The sequence below is a fragment of the Carassius auratus genome, unplaced genomic scaffold (genome assembly GCF_003368295.1).
Source record: "Carassius auratus strain Wakin unplaced genomic scaffold, ASM336829v1 scaf_tig00000876, whole genome shotgun sequence".
Classification (NCBI taxonomy): Eukaryota; Metazoa; Chordata; class Actinopteri; order Cypriniformes; family Cyprinidae; genus Carassius; species Carassius auratus.
This window is the reverse complement of record NW_020523328.1, coordinates 539,354-557,560: the sequence shown is the minus strand read 5'-3', so window position 1 is coordinate 557,560 and position 18,207 is coordinate 539,354. Positions and strand designations below refer to the sequence as shown.

The 18,207-nt window shown below is 35.7% G+C and overlaps 1 protein-coding gene across 2 annotated transcripts in view; it reads left to right on the top strand.

Moving 5' to 3' along the window:
* LOC113069135 (kelch domain-containing protein 8B-like) overlaps positions 1-18,207 on the top strand; it is a 100,971-nt gene that overhangs the window by 72,752 nt on the left and 10,012 nt on the right. For both annotated transcript variants that reach the window (XM_026242130.1, XM_026242129.1), the window contains one exon: positions 1,923-2,147. In XM_026242130.1, the coding sequence (XP_026097915.1) occupies positions 1,923-2,147 (225 nt within the window). The remainder of the gene's footprint in view (positions 1-1,922; positions 2,148-18,207) is intronic.

Here is an 18,207-nt window from a genome sequence, read left to right as displayed (position 1 = left end):
TGACTGGTGATAACGCAGAATCTGCCATTTTTATCTGACAAACAAACCAGATAGAAGAGTAGATTAACTTTGGTGGCCTTTAAATGGTGTGTTTTGACGTCTTTCCGCAATTGTCACAAAATACCTTCTAATGTTCATTCGTGTTTATTTCATGCTTTAAGTAAATATGAAAAGATGATTGGTTCATGTGCCACTTGAACTCAGGTGCTAGTGATCTGTCATGACACATTAAAGAGCCACAAAGTGGTATTTATTAATAAAAAATATATATTTTTAGTAGTGGATTTGAAAATTGAGACTTATTATCGCGTCTGTTGGCACACAGGCAGTTTTCTCTATGCTCTGCAATTTATTTTTCACTGCTTATTAGACTTAGCAATCGTAACCAAGGGGGGTGAAGGGTCAATAATTGGACATTTGACCTTTGTGGCGTCACAACAAAAACATAAGAAACAAGTTCTCCTCTGTGTTAAGTTATTTATACAAGTTATTTCCATACAGGTTTGGAATGACATGAGGGTGAGTAAATGATCACAGAAATTTGTAGTTTTGGATGAATTATCCCTTTAAATGCATGATTATATGGTGTACGGCAATATCTCTTTAGGGTCCAAGCAGTTGAGAACCACTGGTTTTAGACCTTAGTCAGGGTAAGGCTTAAATGACAATGTCAAATAAACGGTTATTATTATTATTATGAAATGAAGTGGAAAGGTCAGTGCATCCATTGCATCATATGTTAAGATCCTACAAAATGTCATTTTTTTATTGAAAATTTCCTGATTGTTTTGTCCACTGTGACTTTATTTCAAGATTGTTTCATCAGCTTAATGATTTCTCCCCAGATACACAACACCGTGACATGAACTTCCATCCATCACAGCCTCATTTTCATTCTCATCACATGAAATATGCTGTCTGCTGTGACTAATGGATATTACTGTAGCTACACACTCACAGAAGCTCAACCAACTGAATCATTGTTACCAATGAGAAGCACTTATTGTGTCATCTTTCTGCAGTTATGCAATCTCAATAATAATAAGCTCCACAGACATATTCTGCATTCAAAATCAATATAAAAGAGACCACATGCTCATACATGACCTTAAGACATGAGAAATTTAATTAAATCATTTGAGATATAAATGAGATAATAGATCTAGTTATTAGAAATTAGTTATTTTCACAAATTACTAGTTTTGCAATGATGGGTAACACGTTGAATTTAAACATGAAATTTTGTGACAGGCTGAAATAGTAGTGTATGTATATATATATATATATATATATATATATATATATATATATATATATATATATATATATATATATATATATATATATATAATTTCTGTATTTATTTTTACAGTGGTCCTTGTGTTAGAGAAAGTAACACTTTATTTGGATAAAAACATCTGCCAAATGCATTAATGTAATGAAATAATAAGTTAAGTCGACAACAGTGATGCATCTTGTTAAATGTGGTTTTCTATATCATCATTACTTGTGTGTGTTTGTGTTACTGTCTCCATAAGATGAATCATCTGTGTAGTAAGCAGAAGCGTCATGCACGTTCAAACCTTCATCTCATTTGTTAGCATCTGCTAAATTAATAAATGTAAATGAGTTTGTACCTTCAAGCCTGTGTATGGCTGTAGGTGTGCTGTTAGAGGCATATTTGTGTGTGTGTGTGTGTGTGTCAGAGACCCAATAATGGAATAGGCTGTCAGCTTGTCTGAGGAGACCAAAGCGTTGTCAGTGAGCCGTAACACGTGGTAATCGCACACACACTGACTCCCAGCAGGGATAGACATGACACACTGACTGAGTCCTATCAGAGAGATACCACACACACACACACACACACACGTATACGTCATCTTAATCCTCCAACCCTCTTCTTATTTCCCCTTCGACAGGTGGGCGTCAGGGCAAGCTGCCAGTGACTGCATTTGAGGCCTTCGACCTTGAGATGAAGAGCTGGACGCGGTACCCATGCATCCCCAGCCGCAGAGCGTTCTCCTCATGCGCTGCCAGCGACAGGGCCTTTTTCAGCCTGGGGGGTCTTCAGCAGCCTGGACCCCACAACTTTTACTCCAGACCTCACTTCGTCTCCACTGTAGAGGAATTTGATTGTGAGCAGGGTGAGCACTTCATCTCTTTTGCTGAATCTTTATCGATAAATCAATACACAAAAGGAATGTGATCCTTAATATGTCAGCCCAAAGACATTTTTCATTGTACATTGCTGGAGTAATAAAAATAACCAAATGGTACTGTAAAAAGGATATTTTTAAGAAAAAGCTTTGCCTGGGTCGGTCATTACACTACACTACCAGTCAAAAGTTATACATTATCGTTATAGTTATGTAATATATATATATATATATCAAAACTAGCATGTGAGCACAGACAATTATTTTTTTCTGCTAAACTGCTGTTTCTGTCACTTTTTCTATTGACAAGAGGTGCATTTATTCAGTCACAGAACACCACATTAAACTGGAGACATTCAGACACGCTCCTACTTCACAAATGAGCACAGAAACAGTATTGTGCTCGCAGCGCATGCTCTTCAGTTGCATGCACAAAGGCGCCAGCATGCACTGTATCCTGTATTATTTCATATTAGCATGCAAAATAAACTACTTGCATACATGTCATGGTAAGTTAAGTTTGTTTGTTATATTTGTAATTGGTGAATATCAAAGAAATGGTAATTTGATACTTGAACAGCTGTCGGTAATGCTTTTAATGCGTATAATTTGATTTATTAAAACTGATGTCAAGTAACCTGTGTTTTCATAATAAATACATTTTTATATAAAATAATTACATCATATACTGATTAATTAGTCACATATATTAGCATTTAGATTTAGAAAAACTACCAAATCAAGACATTGCATTATCATAACAAGTGGAAACTTGCAAATAGGCACACAAAAATGCCTTTAGGAGTCAGTATATTTCCATATCATTGAACACGCTAGTGTTTCAATCAGTGTTCAATCTGTCATGAAACATGAAATATGTATTTAAAGCAGCCTTGACAACATTGTGGTCTCTTTTACATGACTTCCTCTCGCTTTTGCTCTGATGCTGTGGTTGAAACCTCTCTGACAGCTCAGCTTCAATCTCTTCAGAGTCACTATGTGACAGGCGGGAGAAAGATTGATGTGTTGTTGTGTTCACTGTACATACAGCACAGGAAAGGTGGAAATATATTTGTTTCTCCCTCACTCTCTCACTGCTCACGGATATACAACATGCTCTCTGGGTGAGTACCACCTATAAGGGCCTTGTGGAAACTGCTGTGTCAGTCCTCTGGCCTTATAAAATGCAAATTTTTTTAATCCATTTCTCATGTTGGGGGAAGTCAACAGGGGCACACGGAATATTTATTCACCTTCCTCTGAGCACAGGAAGTATTATTCAGTCATTGTGCACAGAATCCAGCAATATCAGCTGACTGGCCAATACCCATATTAAGTGGGTTTTTGAGTTTAAGAGTTATTTAAAATGTTCTGGTGCCCTGAATAAAACAACGGCCTGTGGATATATAATTTAAGTTGATATCCACGGCGTAGTTAGTCATTTACATAAAGGATCTGATATAATTAAAACATCATATTCGTTCATGTCATTGAAAGTATTTTTTCAGAGCTCGCACTGATTTAATATTCACATTGATCTAACAAAAAAGTCTGAGGCCACATTCAAAATATGGGCTACAAAATGGAAAATAGGTTTTAGGATTTTGGACAATTTCACTAAAATTGTTAGCTAATAATATAGTTTGTAATATTTGTTGATAATACAAATCAGAGACAACATTTAAAATATGGGCTTCAATATCTAATTTAGGTTTCAGGATTTTGAACAATTTCACAAAAAATGCTTAAATAATTGGTAATATTTTAATATTTAATATTTTATTGGTTTATTTCTATGTTATATATTTGTTTATTCATTCATTCATTCATTTTATTACTATAAAAAATTGTAACCAGTCTTTAAAACAATTTAATAGTAACATAAATAGCAATAAATTCATGCTTTTATTATATTTCAAGTATGCAAAATAGAAGCATTTTTACTAATGATCTGTGTTGGTTTTCTCCCAGTGTTCTGCTGCCTTGTTGGCATTTAATTAAACTGTAATTCTGTTCTGTTTGAACCTTTTTTCCCCATCCCTGGAGTACCACTCAATGAGCTTTTAATTTCGCTAACAAAAATAAGAGTGTTCCCTCATCTTCATGTAAATACCCAGACCCCCACAGGCCACCGGCCCTTATCACAAAGATACGTGTTATTGGCTTTTTCATCTTCTGTCACTTTCCCTTCATATTCCCTTTGCGTTTGCCAGCGTTTATATGTGTGTACGTGTTTGTCAAACTCCAGGGCAATCTCCAACACAGAATGAAGTCTGATCTGTCCTCCTGATATAAGGGTCATTCTCACTGACCTCTTAAATTATATTCCTGCCTACCTATATATTAAATCTCTGCTACACGAATGTCTCTATCCATTTCACTCAGCCAAAGCGACAAACAGAGAAGAATAGAAGGGAAAAAATCAATAAGAAAGGATGTTTAAACAACAAGCCACCTTTTTGGATCCTACATGCTTTTTAGTGAGTTATAAGGCTTTTTAAATAAAAAAGAAGCTCTAAGAGTAAAAATAAAAAATAATACAAATATATATATAGGGAGAGAGAGATAGAGAGAGAGAGTTGTGTATTTGCTGATGGCAAGCTTACATGGGTGACGTGAGCGGGACAGGTTTTAACCTGCTCAGTTTTACCTTTTAATCAAGGCACATTTGCATTTAAATGCTGCAGTTGTGTGCTCTGATTCTGTGAGCTGTAAGTGTGTGAAAGAAAACTGTGTGTGTGTGTGTGTGTGTTTGTGTGAACAGGCCTATATACGTGTGTGTGGTTAATGGAGGCTAGCGCGAGTCCTTCTTGTGTAAGAGGCAATCACTAATTCCATTATCACTTTACCTATTACTGTAGAGTCCATAGAGAAATGCTGCCCATTGTAATTATCAGCCCACGTTTACAGGCCATATCCTCAGTTACACATTATACTGCTCTCTGATCTCCCCATTCAGCACACATAGGTCTACATGTGCGTGCTTGTGTGTATTTATGAGTCGTCCTGCATTACAATGTAAAAAAGACAAAGTCTGTTGCATTGTGATTTGCATTGTATATTGGAGCATGGATATCACTGTAATCTGTACACTTTATTTATAAAGGGGCAATGTGGAGGCAATCAGTTGTTAGTGCAAAATAATAGGAGAAGAAAGAGGCGTTAAAGTAGCACTGCTAGGAAATCAGTTTCCTGGAACAAAGGTCAGCTGTATAGTTTGATGTTCATTGTACAGTCATTTGATTGCAATGTTGCCACTGACCAATCAGAGTAGAGTATTCCAGAGAGCTGTGCAATAAGTGTTGTTGGTCATTGAAACTTGCTGGGGCCAAATTAAATTTTAATTACTGCATGGTATTACCTTACAAAAGCCTGAGTATTTAAATGAAGTGATTAAATAAAATGTCTCAATGTCTACTTATGTCACAGTTTGTACCAGCTGTGTGGGTTAGACCCTGCTCCGGAGTAGGAGCTAATTTGGTTCTTGAAAAAGGCAGTCTGGTACTAAAATCACACCTAGTTCCTGCCGTGCGAAAAATGCCAAAAAGTTGGTAGTTCCACAATTAGTTCTGGTACTATGAAAAGGTTCCTGCAGGGCGAAAGGCCCTATGAAGTATACTTGCAATAGTTCCACATTAACATAATCAGTATATATAGTTGGACTTCAGAACTACTACGGTTAAAGTGCATTAAACGCAAAATTAGTTGTTCAAATTTAGCACACTTTAAGTATCCACCTTTTTCCTCAACGCAGAAGTAAGCCTATGGGTGAGTTAACGGTAAAACTGTTTGCAGTACAAACCAGTGTGTTATTAATATAGATTAAAATAATGTGATAGGACACATCAACTCTCAATATCAAGCAGCAAAACGAACTGTTTTGTACAGCTTACAATAGCTGGACACAAATGAGCCCGGAAGCTACACCCATAGAATTTACAAATGGCGACGCACATTTTTACATCAGGAAAAAAGGTGGATAGCCTATTAGTTTAGTACAATTGCAGTGTATTTTTATTAAATACATAAATATGTAATCTGTTGTATACTTCGCATGAAATAAATTTATTTCAAATACATTTTAGTATATTTATTTTTCACTAGGGATTTTAGTATTATTTATATACTTATTTAATTTTTTGTGAGCTTTTATTTTTATATTATATATTAATAAATGTAGTTTTAGTTATAAACATTTTATAATCTTTTTTTTTGTTTCAAATATTTGTTTAACTTTAATGTATATCTGTACCTAAGATTATTTTAAACAGTTTCAGTAAACAATAACAACACCAGTTATTCTCCCTGCCACAGAATGAAAACCAACAGTTCAATATTAAATTTGTTGATTTGATTCTGATCCTGGCCTTTTCACATGAAATTTTTGTCTTTCCATTTACCTGTAGCTGGTGTGATCAATAAAGAGAGCTGGATAAAGTATGATGTCTCTGGGTAGTCTATGGTGAAACTGCAGTGCAGGTCTGGGTCTGACAGGAATCTCTCCCTCAAGCATCCTCAGAGCAGCACCACATAAAAGAGCGAGGAGAGGCTTGTTAGAGAGGAATCATTAGTATGAGCATCCTCTCTCTGCTCTCTCTCTGTTCCTCAGCTCAGAGAACCTTCCTTTTTCATTACTTCATTATTGTTCAGCATTGAATTCCTTTGCTTTAAACCTTTCCTTTATTCTTCCCCGAGCATTGGCTTCCTAATCGCATCCTCTTATCACATTCAACTCCTTTGTTCATTCAATAATAAAACATTTACATAATTAAATTTAGGAAGCGTTTCCATGCAGTTAAATAACTGTAAGCCTTCTCAGCAAAAATAAATAGTTTGAATGGATTTGGTTTAGTAGTCTTTTTGTCCAAATGAATTTAGCTATGCCAACTAAATGCAGTGAAAATGAGAAGGACGGAGCAGGATTGCTGCACATACTGTATGCACCACCACACCACTGCCTACATTTCTCTGATGAATCACTCCTCTTTAACACATTTTAATACTTTTCTGTAGTTTTTGCCTTTTTACCATAATTTAGCTTTTGCTGTGTGTTTTTTTCTTTTACTTTTGGATATGCGGTCAATATGCTGATTTAATAAATTAGTCATACAGCCTTTGGCTTGGAATTTACATTGATTGCTTGTATTAAAATGTTGTAGAATTGTGTAGCTATAGCTCATTTTAATGAGTACAGTCAATTTTGTGAGTGTTGTTGGGTCTTTACTTTACAAATTTTTCCTCCCTCATCTGTCCTTTCCTTTCATCCTACTTATTGACTTTGGTTTCAGAGTACATCAGTGTAATCGGCAGACACCAGATGAGCTGTGTCTCAGTGTTATTTGCTGAAAACTTCTGCTTGTTTGGCTCATTTCTCTTTCATGTGGCTTACAAATCTCCTCAAGCCTTGTCAATCCCACTGGTGTCTTTGAGGGCAGTGATCGACCCATACAGCTCTACAGGTGCTGGTCATATAATTAGAATATCATCAAAAAGTTGATTTATTTCACTTATTCTATTCAAAAAGTGAAACTTGTACATTATATTAATTCATTACACACAGACATATTGATATATGATATGTTTCAAATGTTTATTTCTTTTAATTTTGATGATTATAACTGACAACTAAGGAAAATCCCGAATTCAGTATCTCAGAAAATTAGAATATTACTTAAGACCAATACAAAGAAAGGATTTTTAAAAATCTTGGCCAACTGAAAAGATGAACATGAAAAGTATGAGCATGAAAAGCATTGAATACTTAGTCTTGCATACGTCTGTGCGTAGTGGTTCTTGAAGCACTGACTCCAGCTGCATTCCACTCTTTGTGAATCTCCCCCACATTTTTGAATGGGTTTTGTTTCAAAATCCTCACCAGGGTGCAGTTATCCCTATTGCTTGTACAGTTTTTCCACCACATCTTTTCCTTCCCTTCACCTCTCTATTAATGTGCTTGGACACAGAGCTCTGTGAACAGCCAGCCTCTTTAGCAATGACCTTTTGTGTCTTGCCCTCCTTGTGCAAGGTGTCAATGGTCGTCTTTTGGACAACTGTCAAGTCAGCAGTCTTCCTCATGATTGTGTAGCCTAACCTTGAGAGACCATTTAAAGGCCTTCACAGGTGTTTAGAGTTAATTAGCTGATTAGAGTGTGGCAGGAGGTGTCTTCAATATTGAACCTTTTCACAATATTATAATTTTCTGAGATACTGAATTTGGGATTTCCCTTAGTTGTCAGTTATAATAATCAAAATTAAAAGAAATAAACATTTGAAATATATCTGTCTGTGTATAATGAATGAATAAAATATACAAGTTTCACTTTTTGAATGGAATTAGTGAAATACATCAACTTTTGATGATATTCTAATAATATGACCAGCACCTGTACACTGTGCTCTTCTGAAGGTCCTATTTTAGCTTCAAACCAGTTTATCACACATATTATACAGGATAGCATAGCATTCTTCATCTTTGTCTTGAATGATGTATAGACTGAGGCTATGCTTGCAGTGTACACAGACAGTTTTCCTGGCATTTCTTTTTTTAAATGTTCAAAAGCATTTTTGCTGTGAATTCCAGCCGAATACAAGCAGAATAATGCAATATGTATGACAGTTATTTCATGTTTAATCTGTTGGGATTTGTCAGGCTGCCTTATGAACTAACTTTACAAATGGCTTTTTAGTTTAATATCAAAGCAAATCTTTTTGTGAAGAGCTGTTGAACTGAAGTTTCTCGCTGTTTACCCTACGGCTTTAATTAACAAATAAAATGATCTTTAAAGGCATAGTTCCCCCAGAAATAAAGCCCTGTATTACAATCTGTGTAATTTGCTGTCTTCAGTAGAAGACAAGAAATGAAGAAGAAATTTTGAAGAATGTACTGTTCGCTCTTTTACATATAATAAGAATGAAAAGGGATCTGACATGTCAAGCTCCAAAATAACAACATAACGCCAAAGTACTATTAAATATGTGAAAATAAGTGAATATAACACAATTTTTAAGTCTCCTGAAGCTATATGATATGCTTTTTGTCAGGAAAAAGACTCTGTTACATCTTACATATGGTGTGTTTTCATTGACATCAGTATTTGAATGGAGGGCAACATTTTCATTGAATAATGAATACAATTTAGGTGTATTCCTCACAAAACTATTGTACAACTTGTAGTACACAAGTCATATGGACCACATTAATGATATGTTGCTTTTATATACTTGACAACCCGGATACCCTTTAACTTTGATTGTATGAAAAAGATGGCGAGGACATTTTTCAAAAGATCTACACTAAAGAAATAAAGTCATATTGGTTTGGAATGAAATGAAGGTTAGGAAATGAGGACACAATTTTAACTGTTCCGTTAAATTTTTATCGTAATACATTAAATCTAAGTTGCCCTTAGAAATATTGGAATGCATTAGCACATGAACATTTTATAACATGTCAAATCAATTAAGCAAATTTCTGCGGATGAAAGTGTAGGATCATCTGATTATCCCCTGGCCAGCTCTTTTGTCCATCTGCCAGTATTTATGAGTTGAGATGGCTCTCTCTTCTCTGTTGCTCTTTATCTCTTTGTCTGTCAGAGCTAAGTGAGAGTGCTTGTGAAGAGCCTTTGACATTTGAGAAGAATCATAGCATAATCAAACACCTTCCACGGTGCACTTTGTGTCTATTTGTCTTTCCTTCTCTCTTTTTCTTTTTCTTTTCGGATTTTCCCTTTCTGTTACTACTCTCTCATTGCGTCCTCCTCTGCGGTCACATTTAATTTTCATCTCTTGATTTTTTGCTTATGTTTGAAATATTGTTTTCTTGGTCAGTCTTTTAGCCTCATGGAAATATAACACAGCCAATCAACCATAGTTTCCTAGCATGCATATTAAGATATTATGCATTAACATGCTATTATGGAGATGCACAAATGTAACTCAACTGCAAAAGCTGAAAAAACTTTCAGCTTGCATTAATTAGAGATTTTTATGTATATCAGTAACATTGTGGCATTTAGCTCTTGGCTACAGTTTTACATAAATATGCACAGAAGCATCCAGTCATTCTGAAGAGAAGATACAAGAGCGCTTCTGTGAATACATTCACCCAGTGCTGTCACAGAAATGGATGATTTTTAAATGATGGGGTAAACTATTATTTCAGTTGCAATCACCATCAAGAGGGATGACCAAAAATGAAAGTAGATGCACAGTGACTGGCAGAATTCACCCTCCCAGTACAGCATGTGTCATAAATCATACTGCCAGCAATGAACATTGAGAATGAGTAATTGAATTACAGTGTTAAATGTGTCCCATGAGCAAATGGCTGAGTGGCTGAGATTGCTAATATTACCCTGTCATATCACTGGACACTGTAGTCGCAGCCTTTACTGTATGAATATGATCTGACTCTTATTGTGAGTTATGGAGGAGAAACAATGCACTATACCAAATGAAAGCCTTCTTTTGTTTTTGTTTTTTTGTTTTCTTTTTTAACAAAGAGCCTGTACAAAGAACTCCTTTTATATCTTTTAGGTGCTTTTTGAATGGTCAGCATAACCTTTATACATGTTTGCTTTTGTCAAATCCATCTGCTAAGAAATTAAAATGCATAGTACAGTCTGCAATGTGTATTTTGCAATGTAAATTTTGAAATAAGAATTTAAAAAACTGCCCACATACAAGTAATGGGCTGCGTTCACAATCACATGCTCTGAGTAGCTACTTCTTTTGAATGTGTGTATATGAATGTAGTCTATCCATTCTATAGTTGTCATGTTTTCATTGTCATGTGACCTACCAGAGCCAGTTGTGTCACTTCACTTCCATTCACAACCCCTCTCCTGTGGCCTCATGGGATTGTAAACTGGATGCGCATTTCAGAATCTGACATGGAGTAGTAGGTCTTCTGGGAACTTTTTGCCTACTGAATTTGTGAATACTGTAAATTCAAGTATACTACTGTCTAGATAGTGTATTTTCACCTACTAGCTATATATTAGGGTTGTATGCAATTTCAGATGCACCCATGGTGTAACAGTCTAAGCAGGTCAGATGCTGTTATTGCGGTTAACACCAGAAGAACTACAGATAAAAGTATAAAAGTACAAGTGAGCAGCTGGCATTTGTTTTATTTATTGTATTATTAATATTTTTTTATATATATAAAATCTGTCAGCATAATAGTTTAAGGCACATAAAAGAGGCTTTTATTGAATTTGTGCAATGTTAAAAGGATACCCTAGTGAAAAAATAGTATACCTAAGTACAATTTATTTGTATGTACTTTAGACTAACTAATACAAATAACAAACTGAGGTCAAATTATCCCTTACTTGTAGTGACTTTAAAATGCATTGCAATGGCATTTCAAGTAAACTTGAAGTGTGCTAATGGCACAATTATTGTGTGCTTCTAATGCAATGAATTAACTTTTATAAATACTGGCACAGCTTACGAAATTGTCTTTTACTAACACCCCCAGCATACCAGCCAATTCAATTATCCAGAGAACATCAGTGGAACATTGGGCGAAGACATTTGAACATTGGCTGAAGGAAACACTGTGGACTGGATTCGAACCCAGCTCTATGGCACACATGTGAACTCGCTTTGCCAGATGTGTCAATAAAGCAGACATGCGTGGTGAAAAACTGTGGTTACTTTGCAGTCTTTCTATACTGTTACAAATATTACTATAATTAAAAATAACTTTTTTTTCTAACAATGGCAGCACAAATTATATGGACTTCTTAAAGACTTAATTATATGGACTTGAAAAGTCTTAATATAGGTGAAATAAGCGGTGCACTGGAGAGAGAGAGAGAGAGAGAGAGAGAGATTTCATCCTTTACCAGATGCATTTGTAAAAAGTATAGTATTTTACAAAAGACTTTGTAGTTCACTTTGTTTGTGTTTGATGAAAGCATGAAATAACTACATTTAGTTCAATTGGTATAGACATCAATCTATTTTTAGGATACTTATCATTAAATAAATATATTACAATTAATATATTTCTTTTTCACTAGATGAATATTCTTTCATTATCATTTACTTACCCATCATGTTACTTTCTTTGTTTCTTTTTTCTTTGGGAACCAAACAAAAACACTTTTCTGTAATTTTTCTCAATATTTGTGTTCCACACTTTTTCAATATTTCAACAACAAATATATATATATTTCAAATTTTTTAACTTTAAAGTTTTAAAGTTAATTTAAAAACATGTATACATTTGCATACATTTTCTGAAGGTTGATTGTTATATTTAAAATCTGTTGTAAATTATAACCATTGTAACCAATTTGTTCATTAAACTAGTTTTAGTAGTTTATTTAGTAGTTAATTTTATTTAGTAGCACTTGTTACAAAAAAAAATACACATATTTAACACTTTAATAAAACTTTAATAATAAGACTTTAGTCTTTAGTGCAGGTTGGCATTCAGAAATATCAGATGCCTCAGCTTGGATGTGCTGATGCAGTTTCTCCTCTCCTTGATTATTTGTTCTGTTTTTGAGAAGACTCTCCGAGGGGACTGATGTTGCAGCAATGCTTCCTACCTGAACCAACGTGCTTGTGTTTAAATCTGGCTCCCCTGTCTCTTCCTGTCGCTCTGTGTACCACTGAGTACCTGTACCACTTCTCTCGCTATCTTTGGAGCATGTTTTCCCATTGCTTCTTTCACATAATAGTATGATCCTAGTCTGTCCTCCCATGCGATTAGCTGCAAGTGGGGTTTTTTTTGTATCGAAAAAAATGCATAAAAATAAGGCTTTTATGAAACCATTAAATAAAAAAATTGCTTACCAACACACACACAGTTGCTAAATTGACTTAAATAGAAGGCTCTTCCTGAAGATTGGGCTCTCCTCGACGGGAGTGTGCTCTTCTCGTTTGCTACAAAGAATCGGCTCGTAAACCACTGTTGAATCAAAAAAGAAGCAATTACATATATATATATATATATATACATTTTTAATTATTGAATAGCAATTATGTGCCTGGAGGCATTTCAGAAATAGAATATTTTTAAAAGCAGACCTCGGGGGAGAATCTACAATATGACCCCTTTAATGAAAGTGGGATCTCTTCGATATGGTTGGTTTAGCTTCACGCAAGAAAATCTTCAGTGGATGTTGTTCGAGACATTAAAGCACACATCCTCTCACACTGATTCTGAACACAGACTCATTACCTCAGCCGCTGTGTGCTGTGCCGTACAGGCAGAGTGTGTTCACTCATTAGGCGTGACGGCTGCTATTGTCGGCTTGTGTTCTCAGGGCTTTTGTACATGAATGAGTGTGGTGTTAGCAACAATAGCTGGATCCCTCATCCTTATTCACAGTAACAGTGTGCAGAAAGTGTTTGTGCGCACCACCAGTGCAGGATTTAATACAAACTTCCTCCCTAAAGGTTTTCAAGGCATCATAAAAACTGTGTTTTTCACTGTGTGTGTCCTAGTTGCTGATGTCCTGCTGTCACATGTTTCTCCTTATTTTCAACTTTTCTGTCCTCCCTCACAAGGTCCATCTGGACCAGCAGCTCTGATAACACAAACTCCACATGTGCTCCTCCGCAGCATCAGCATCACACTGACTGATATAGTGCACAGCTCTCATGGATTATCCCACCACTGATCTGCTCTAATCAATCCCACAGTGCTTCTTTACCCCTGAGAGTGTGTAGGGGAGCAGCAGAGATTTATCTGGCCATTGATATGAGATTCACAGTGGAGATCAAAATGCCAATTCCAAATGTGGTAAGAAGTTTTACAGATTTTGGTATTTCCTCATGCAAGTCAATATAGGGGTTGGTTTTGTATTCCTGAAAGCCTGGATGTCTGGAATTTTCTTGAAAGGGACTTTGGTTGAAGCACTGTAAAGAGTCTTGATTAAGTTGATTAAAATACATGTTGAAAATATGTTGACAGACAGTGAGAGAAACACCTGTTGATCAAGTGTAGTGTACAAGTGTAGATCAGACAAGGGGTATGTGCTTGTGTGCACATGTGTGAGCGTAAAAGAAAGAGCAGAGATGACTGATTTGTGGGCTTTAAATAAACACAGGGTCTCATCTCCAGCTGGGTCGTTGTTTTGAGCCTGCAGAACTGTCAATCACACAACACCTCCTGCTCTTTAGCTACAGAGAGAAGCACAGCTGTGTGCATGTCTGGTTTAATAGCAAGCGACAGGTCAACAGACAGACAGACAGACAGACAGACAGACAGGCGGGCAAGCAGACAGGTATTCTAAAGCAGCAGTTCAAAGAAAAAGTGCAGTGCTTTGTGGACCTGTGATATATGGCTCATCCTTTCTTCTTTTCCACTCTCTGAATAAAGAGTATTTTATAGTATGATAAGAATTGCTTTTCATCATAAGTTTATCTAAGGAAGTTCCACCAAACTGTAGCGATGCTTTAAAATATACTAATTTAAAGGGATAGTTCACCCAAAAAAAAATGACCCTAAGATTTACAACATTTGTTTAGCTAATAAAATATTAAAACTTGATTCAAAATAGTGTACGATTATTTATTCACCCTTGTATTGCGGACTCGCTCTCTCATTTCATACAAACGCTGCTGCTGCCATTTTGCTATTATTGTTTTGTATACTTTAATGGATTATAAAATAACTAACAAACTGGTAAGATTTAAAAAAAGAAATTGTCTTAAATGTTCTATTGCCCTTAATTATTTATGTGGTGAAATGTTGTGTAATAAATGGTTTGACTGCACCATTTCTCTTAAATGTCTGTCTAATTTGAACTTGCTGCTTGCTCGCAACTGTTGTGTTCACGGAAGCTTTGCGTTCAAATATTTCAACTCAAATCAATATTTTGTGTCTTATTATTAAGTATCTTATTATTATTATAAGTAGCCTCCGCTTCGCGTCGGGGTCCTGATCACCCTGTCGGGGTTTATTCGGAGATAAAAACCAGCTGGATGTACATTATGCCTTACTTAATATTTACTGTAAAGTATTGTTCATTGTTAGTTCATGATACCCAATGCATTAAAGTGAAAAAAAAAAACTGACATGACATTCAGCCAAGTATGGTGACCCATACTCAGAATTTGTGCTCTGCATTTAACCCATCCAAAGTGGACACACACAGAGCAGTGAACACACACGGAGCAGTGAGCTTGCTCAAGGGCACCTAAGTCGTGGTATTGAAGGTGGAGAGAGAACTGTAAATGCACTCCCCCCACCCACAATTCCTGCCGGCCCAGGAGTCGAACTCACAGCCTTTCAATTGGGAGTCCAACTCTCTAACCATTAGGCCACGACTTCCCTTTACATTAACTTGTGTTAATGAATTGAACCAAAAGTGTTTACCATTATTGTATCTTATTTTACTTAATATGATTATCTGAATATCTTTAAAAATGAGTAGAAAAGTTGACCTTTTAAAATAAATGGAGGGAAATGTATAGATTTGTGACCAGTAACAGCCTGGAAGGTTACCTTTACCTAATTGTCCCAAATGAAAATGGATGAATCTGGGGATGCAATGTGATCTCCAGAGATCTCATATGGAGAGAAACCATGGAGAAATCACTGTAAGCGCATGCTACATAAACCATCAGATTTGAGCATGTCTGAGTGATTTAGAGTGTTATCTATGACCTCTAAGCCTAATTCAGCTCCATTTGCGTCTCATAAACATTGAGAGAGCGAGACAAAGACTCAAACTCCTGTCAGCGTGGAGTCACTGGCAATTTCAACCAATTTATCTCATGGTTTCAGAAGGGGCTGCAACGGGGGGTGGAAATTGTTCCTCTTTTTTTGCTTCCATCCAAATCTTTTCTTCTCTGTATTGCTCTCTTGTTCTCCTTTTAGTGAGCTGTAATATCAAAAAGTGAGTTTACCTGTACCTTTCTCTCTTCTAAAAACAGTTTGACCGGTCACTCTGGGGCCGCCACACTTCATTAACTGTGTGTGTGTGTGTGTGTGTGAAGGCAGAGAAAGACAGACAGGTTGAGAGAGCTTCTATCTTTGATCTTTTGCTCTTTGATTTCTCTGTATTTCTCAGCCCATCCATTTGTTAGAAAGGATGTGTTTAAATGCAGAGCTTCATTATCAGAGGTGACGATTCAAGATAATAGCATCTTTGATTTGACAGTTGGCAGTGTATTATTTGAATCCCTGTAGTGTTAAACTTATTTGTCTGGGTCCTGCTATTGTGTTGTACAGAGTACTGAATCATATTATATATGTAAGGAATAATTGACGACAGGCCGTTGAATTAATAGAAAAATAATTCAATGGCCCAGAGTCAATTATTCTACTTATACTACTGTTATCACACCTCAAGACATCGATCAGATTATATATTTAAATGGATTTGTCCGTTTTTTGTACTTAAATCACTATTATTTCTACCACATCTCATCCAATGCCTCTTTTGCTAGTTCTAAAATGTAATTTTAAAGCTGGTAACGGAGGCTTCAGCCGTTTATAGCATTCTAATTCTGGTATTAATGAAGTTATTAGAAAGAGTGAGAGAGACAGAGACCTATAGAGAAAGAAACAGAAAGAGAAAGAGAGAGAGCTTGTGTGAATTATGCTACCTCTGTGCGTCCCTCAACAGTGTTCTGCAGCAGCATCTCTAAACAGCACTGTTATTACCATCTCATGTGTATTTACTTTTGGAAAATAGTCTGTCATGTTGTTGTTTTTGTTAGTCCTGTGTGCTGTAAAGGTACTGTATGCTAATTACGTTATTACAGTTAACTATGCGAAGTGATATGGAACTGTAATTCAGTCAAGAGAGCTGCCTGGAACTATGTTCGCCATGCGTTTCCCAGAAAATAACTGCACACCTCAGAATGTTCATCAGCCAGTCAAAGTCAAGCATTCAATGGCCCTGTAGTATAATCTACACTGTAAAAAATTTCTTGTTGTTTTTACAAAAACTTTTTGGCAGCTGTGGTTGCCAGAATAATTTTGTAAAAATACAGAAAACTGTAAACACATTTACGTCAAAAACTGTTAATTTTACAATATAAAGCTGTAATTTACAAACAAGAAAATGTGAATATAAACCAGTAAATTCAACAACACACAAAATTAAATCTGTTTTGTACCTTGAAAATACTGACAACCACCATAATAATAAAGATGGTACTGTATAAGAGAAAGCCACATGAAGTATCAAAGCTCATCACAAGTAGCTTCACCACAAGCAGAAGTATATATTAACATATAGAAGGTGCACATTTATGGAAACACAAAACACCATCATGGTAACACACGTGATACTTAAATAATGCAAAAAACTTTCATTAAGCAACAGAAGATGTAACATAAAGCTCAAATGTACATAACTGATAACAAGAACTATTTAAAAACATGATTATTTAAACAATATACTTTCAAACGTGGAGTGTCACGCAGGGAATTCTGGAAATATCAGTTTACAGTTTTAGACTGTAAATTATACATTGATTTGTTCTTTTTTTACTTCTAAAAGCTGTATAATTAACAGAATTTTACTGTAAATTTACATTAAATGCTTTGTTAGATCTTTTACAGTTTTTCCCTGTATATAGTACGGGAACTTACTGTTAACCTATTATCAGTTTTTTTCCATGGCGTTTTTACAAAATTTTACAGTTAAAATTACACTTATTTTTTACAGTGTAGTATAATTATATAGAAAACTTTCATATCAACATTAATGTCCATAAAATGCATAAGTCACCACATGAAATAAAGAACCACCACTGACGTTATTATTAGTATTAATGGGTTCTCCCTGAAGAATCATCTTGACTGAATCAGTGTGTTTGAATCAATCTCACTGACTTGCTCATAAAGACAGTCACTTGTTTCCGCAAACTGGTGTAGCGATGCAACCTTCAGAACAAGCTGCAAACCTCCCACCATAAATGCATGTGTTACGGGGCAAACGAGACGTGGGACTTGAGGATCTATATGCAAAGTTTTATTGGAAGACATGGTCAGAAACAGGCAGGGTCGAACACAAGCAAACACATATGGCACAGGCAAGACAAGAGTATCCGTGAAACAGGCGTGGGT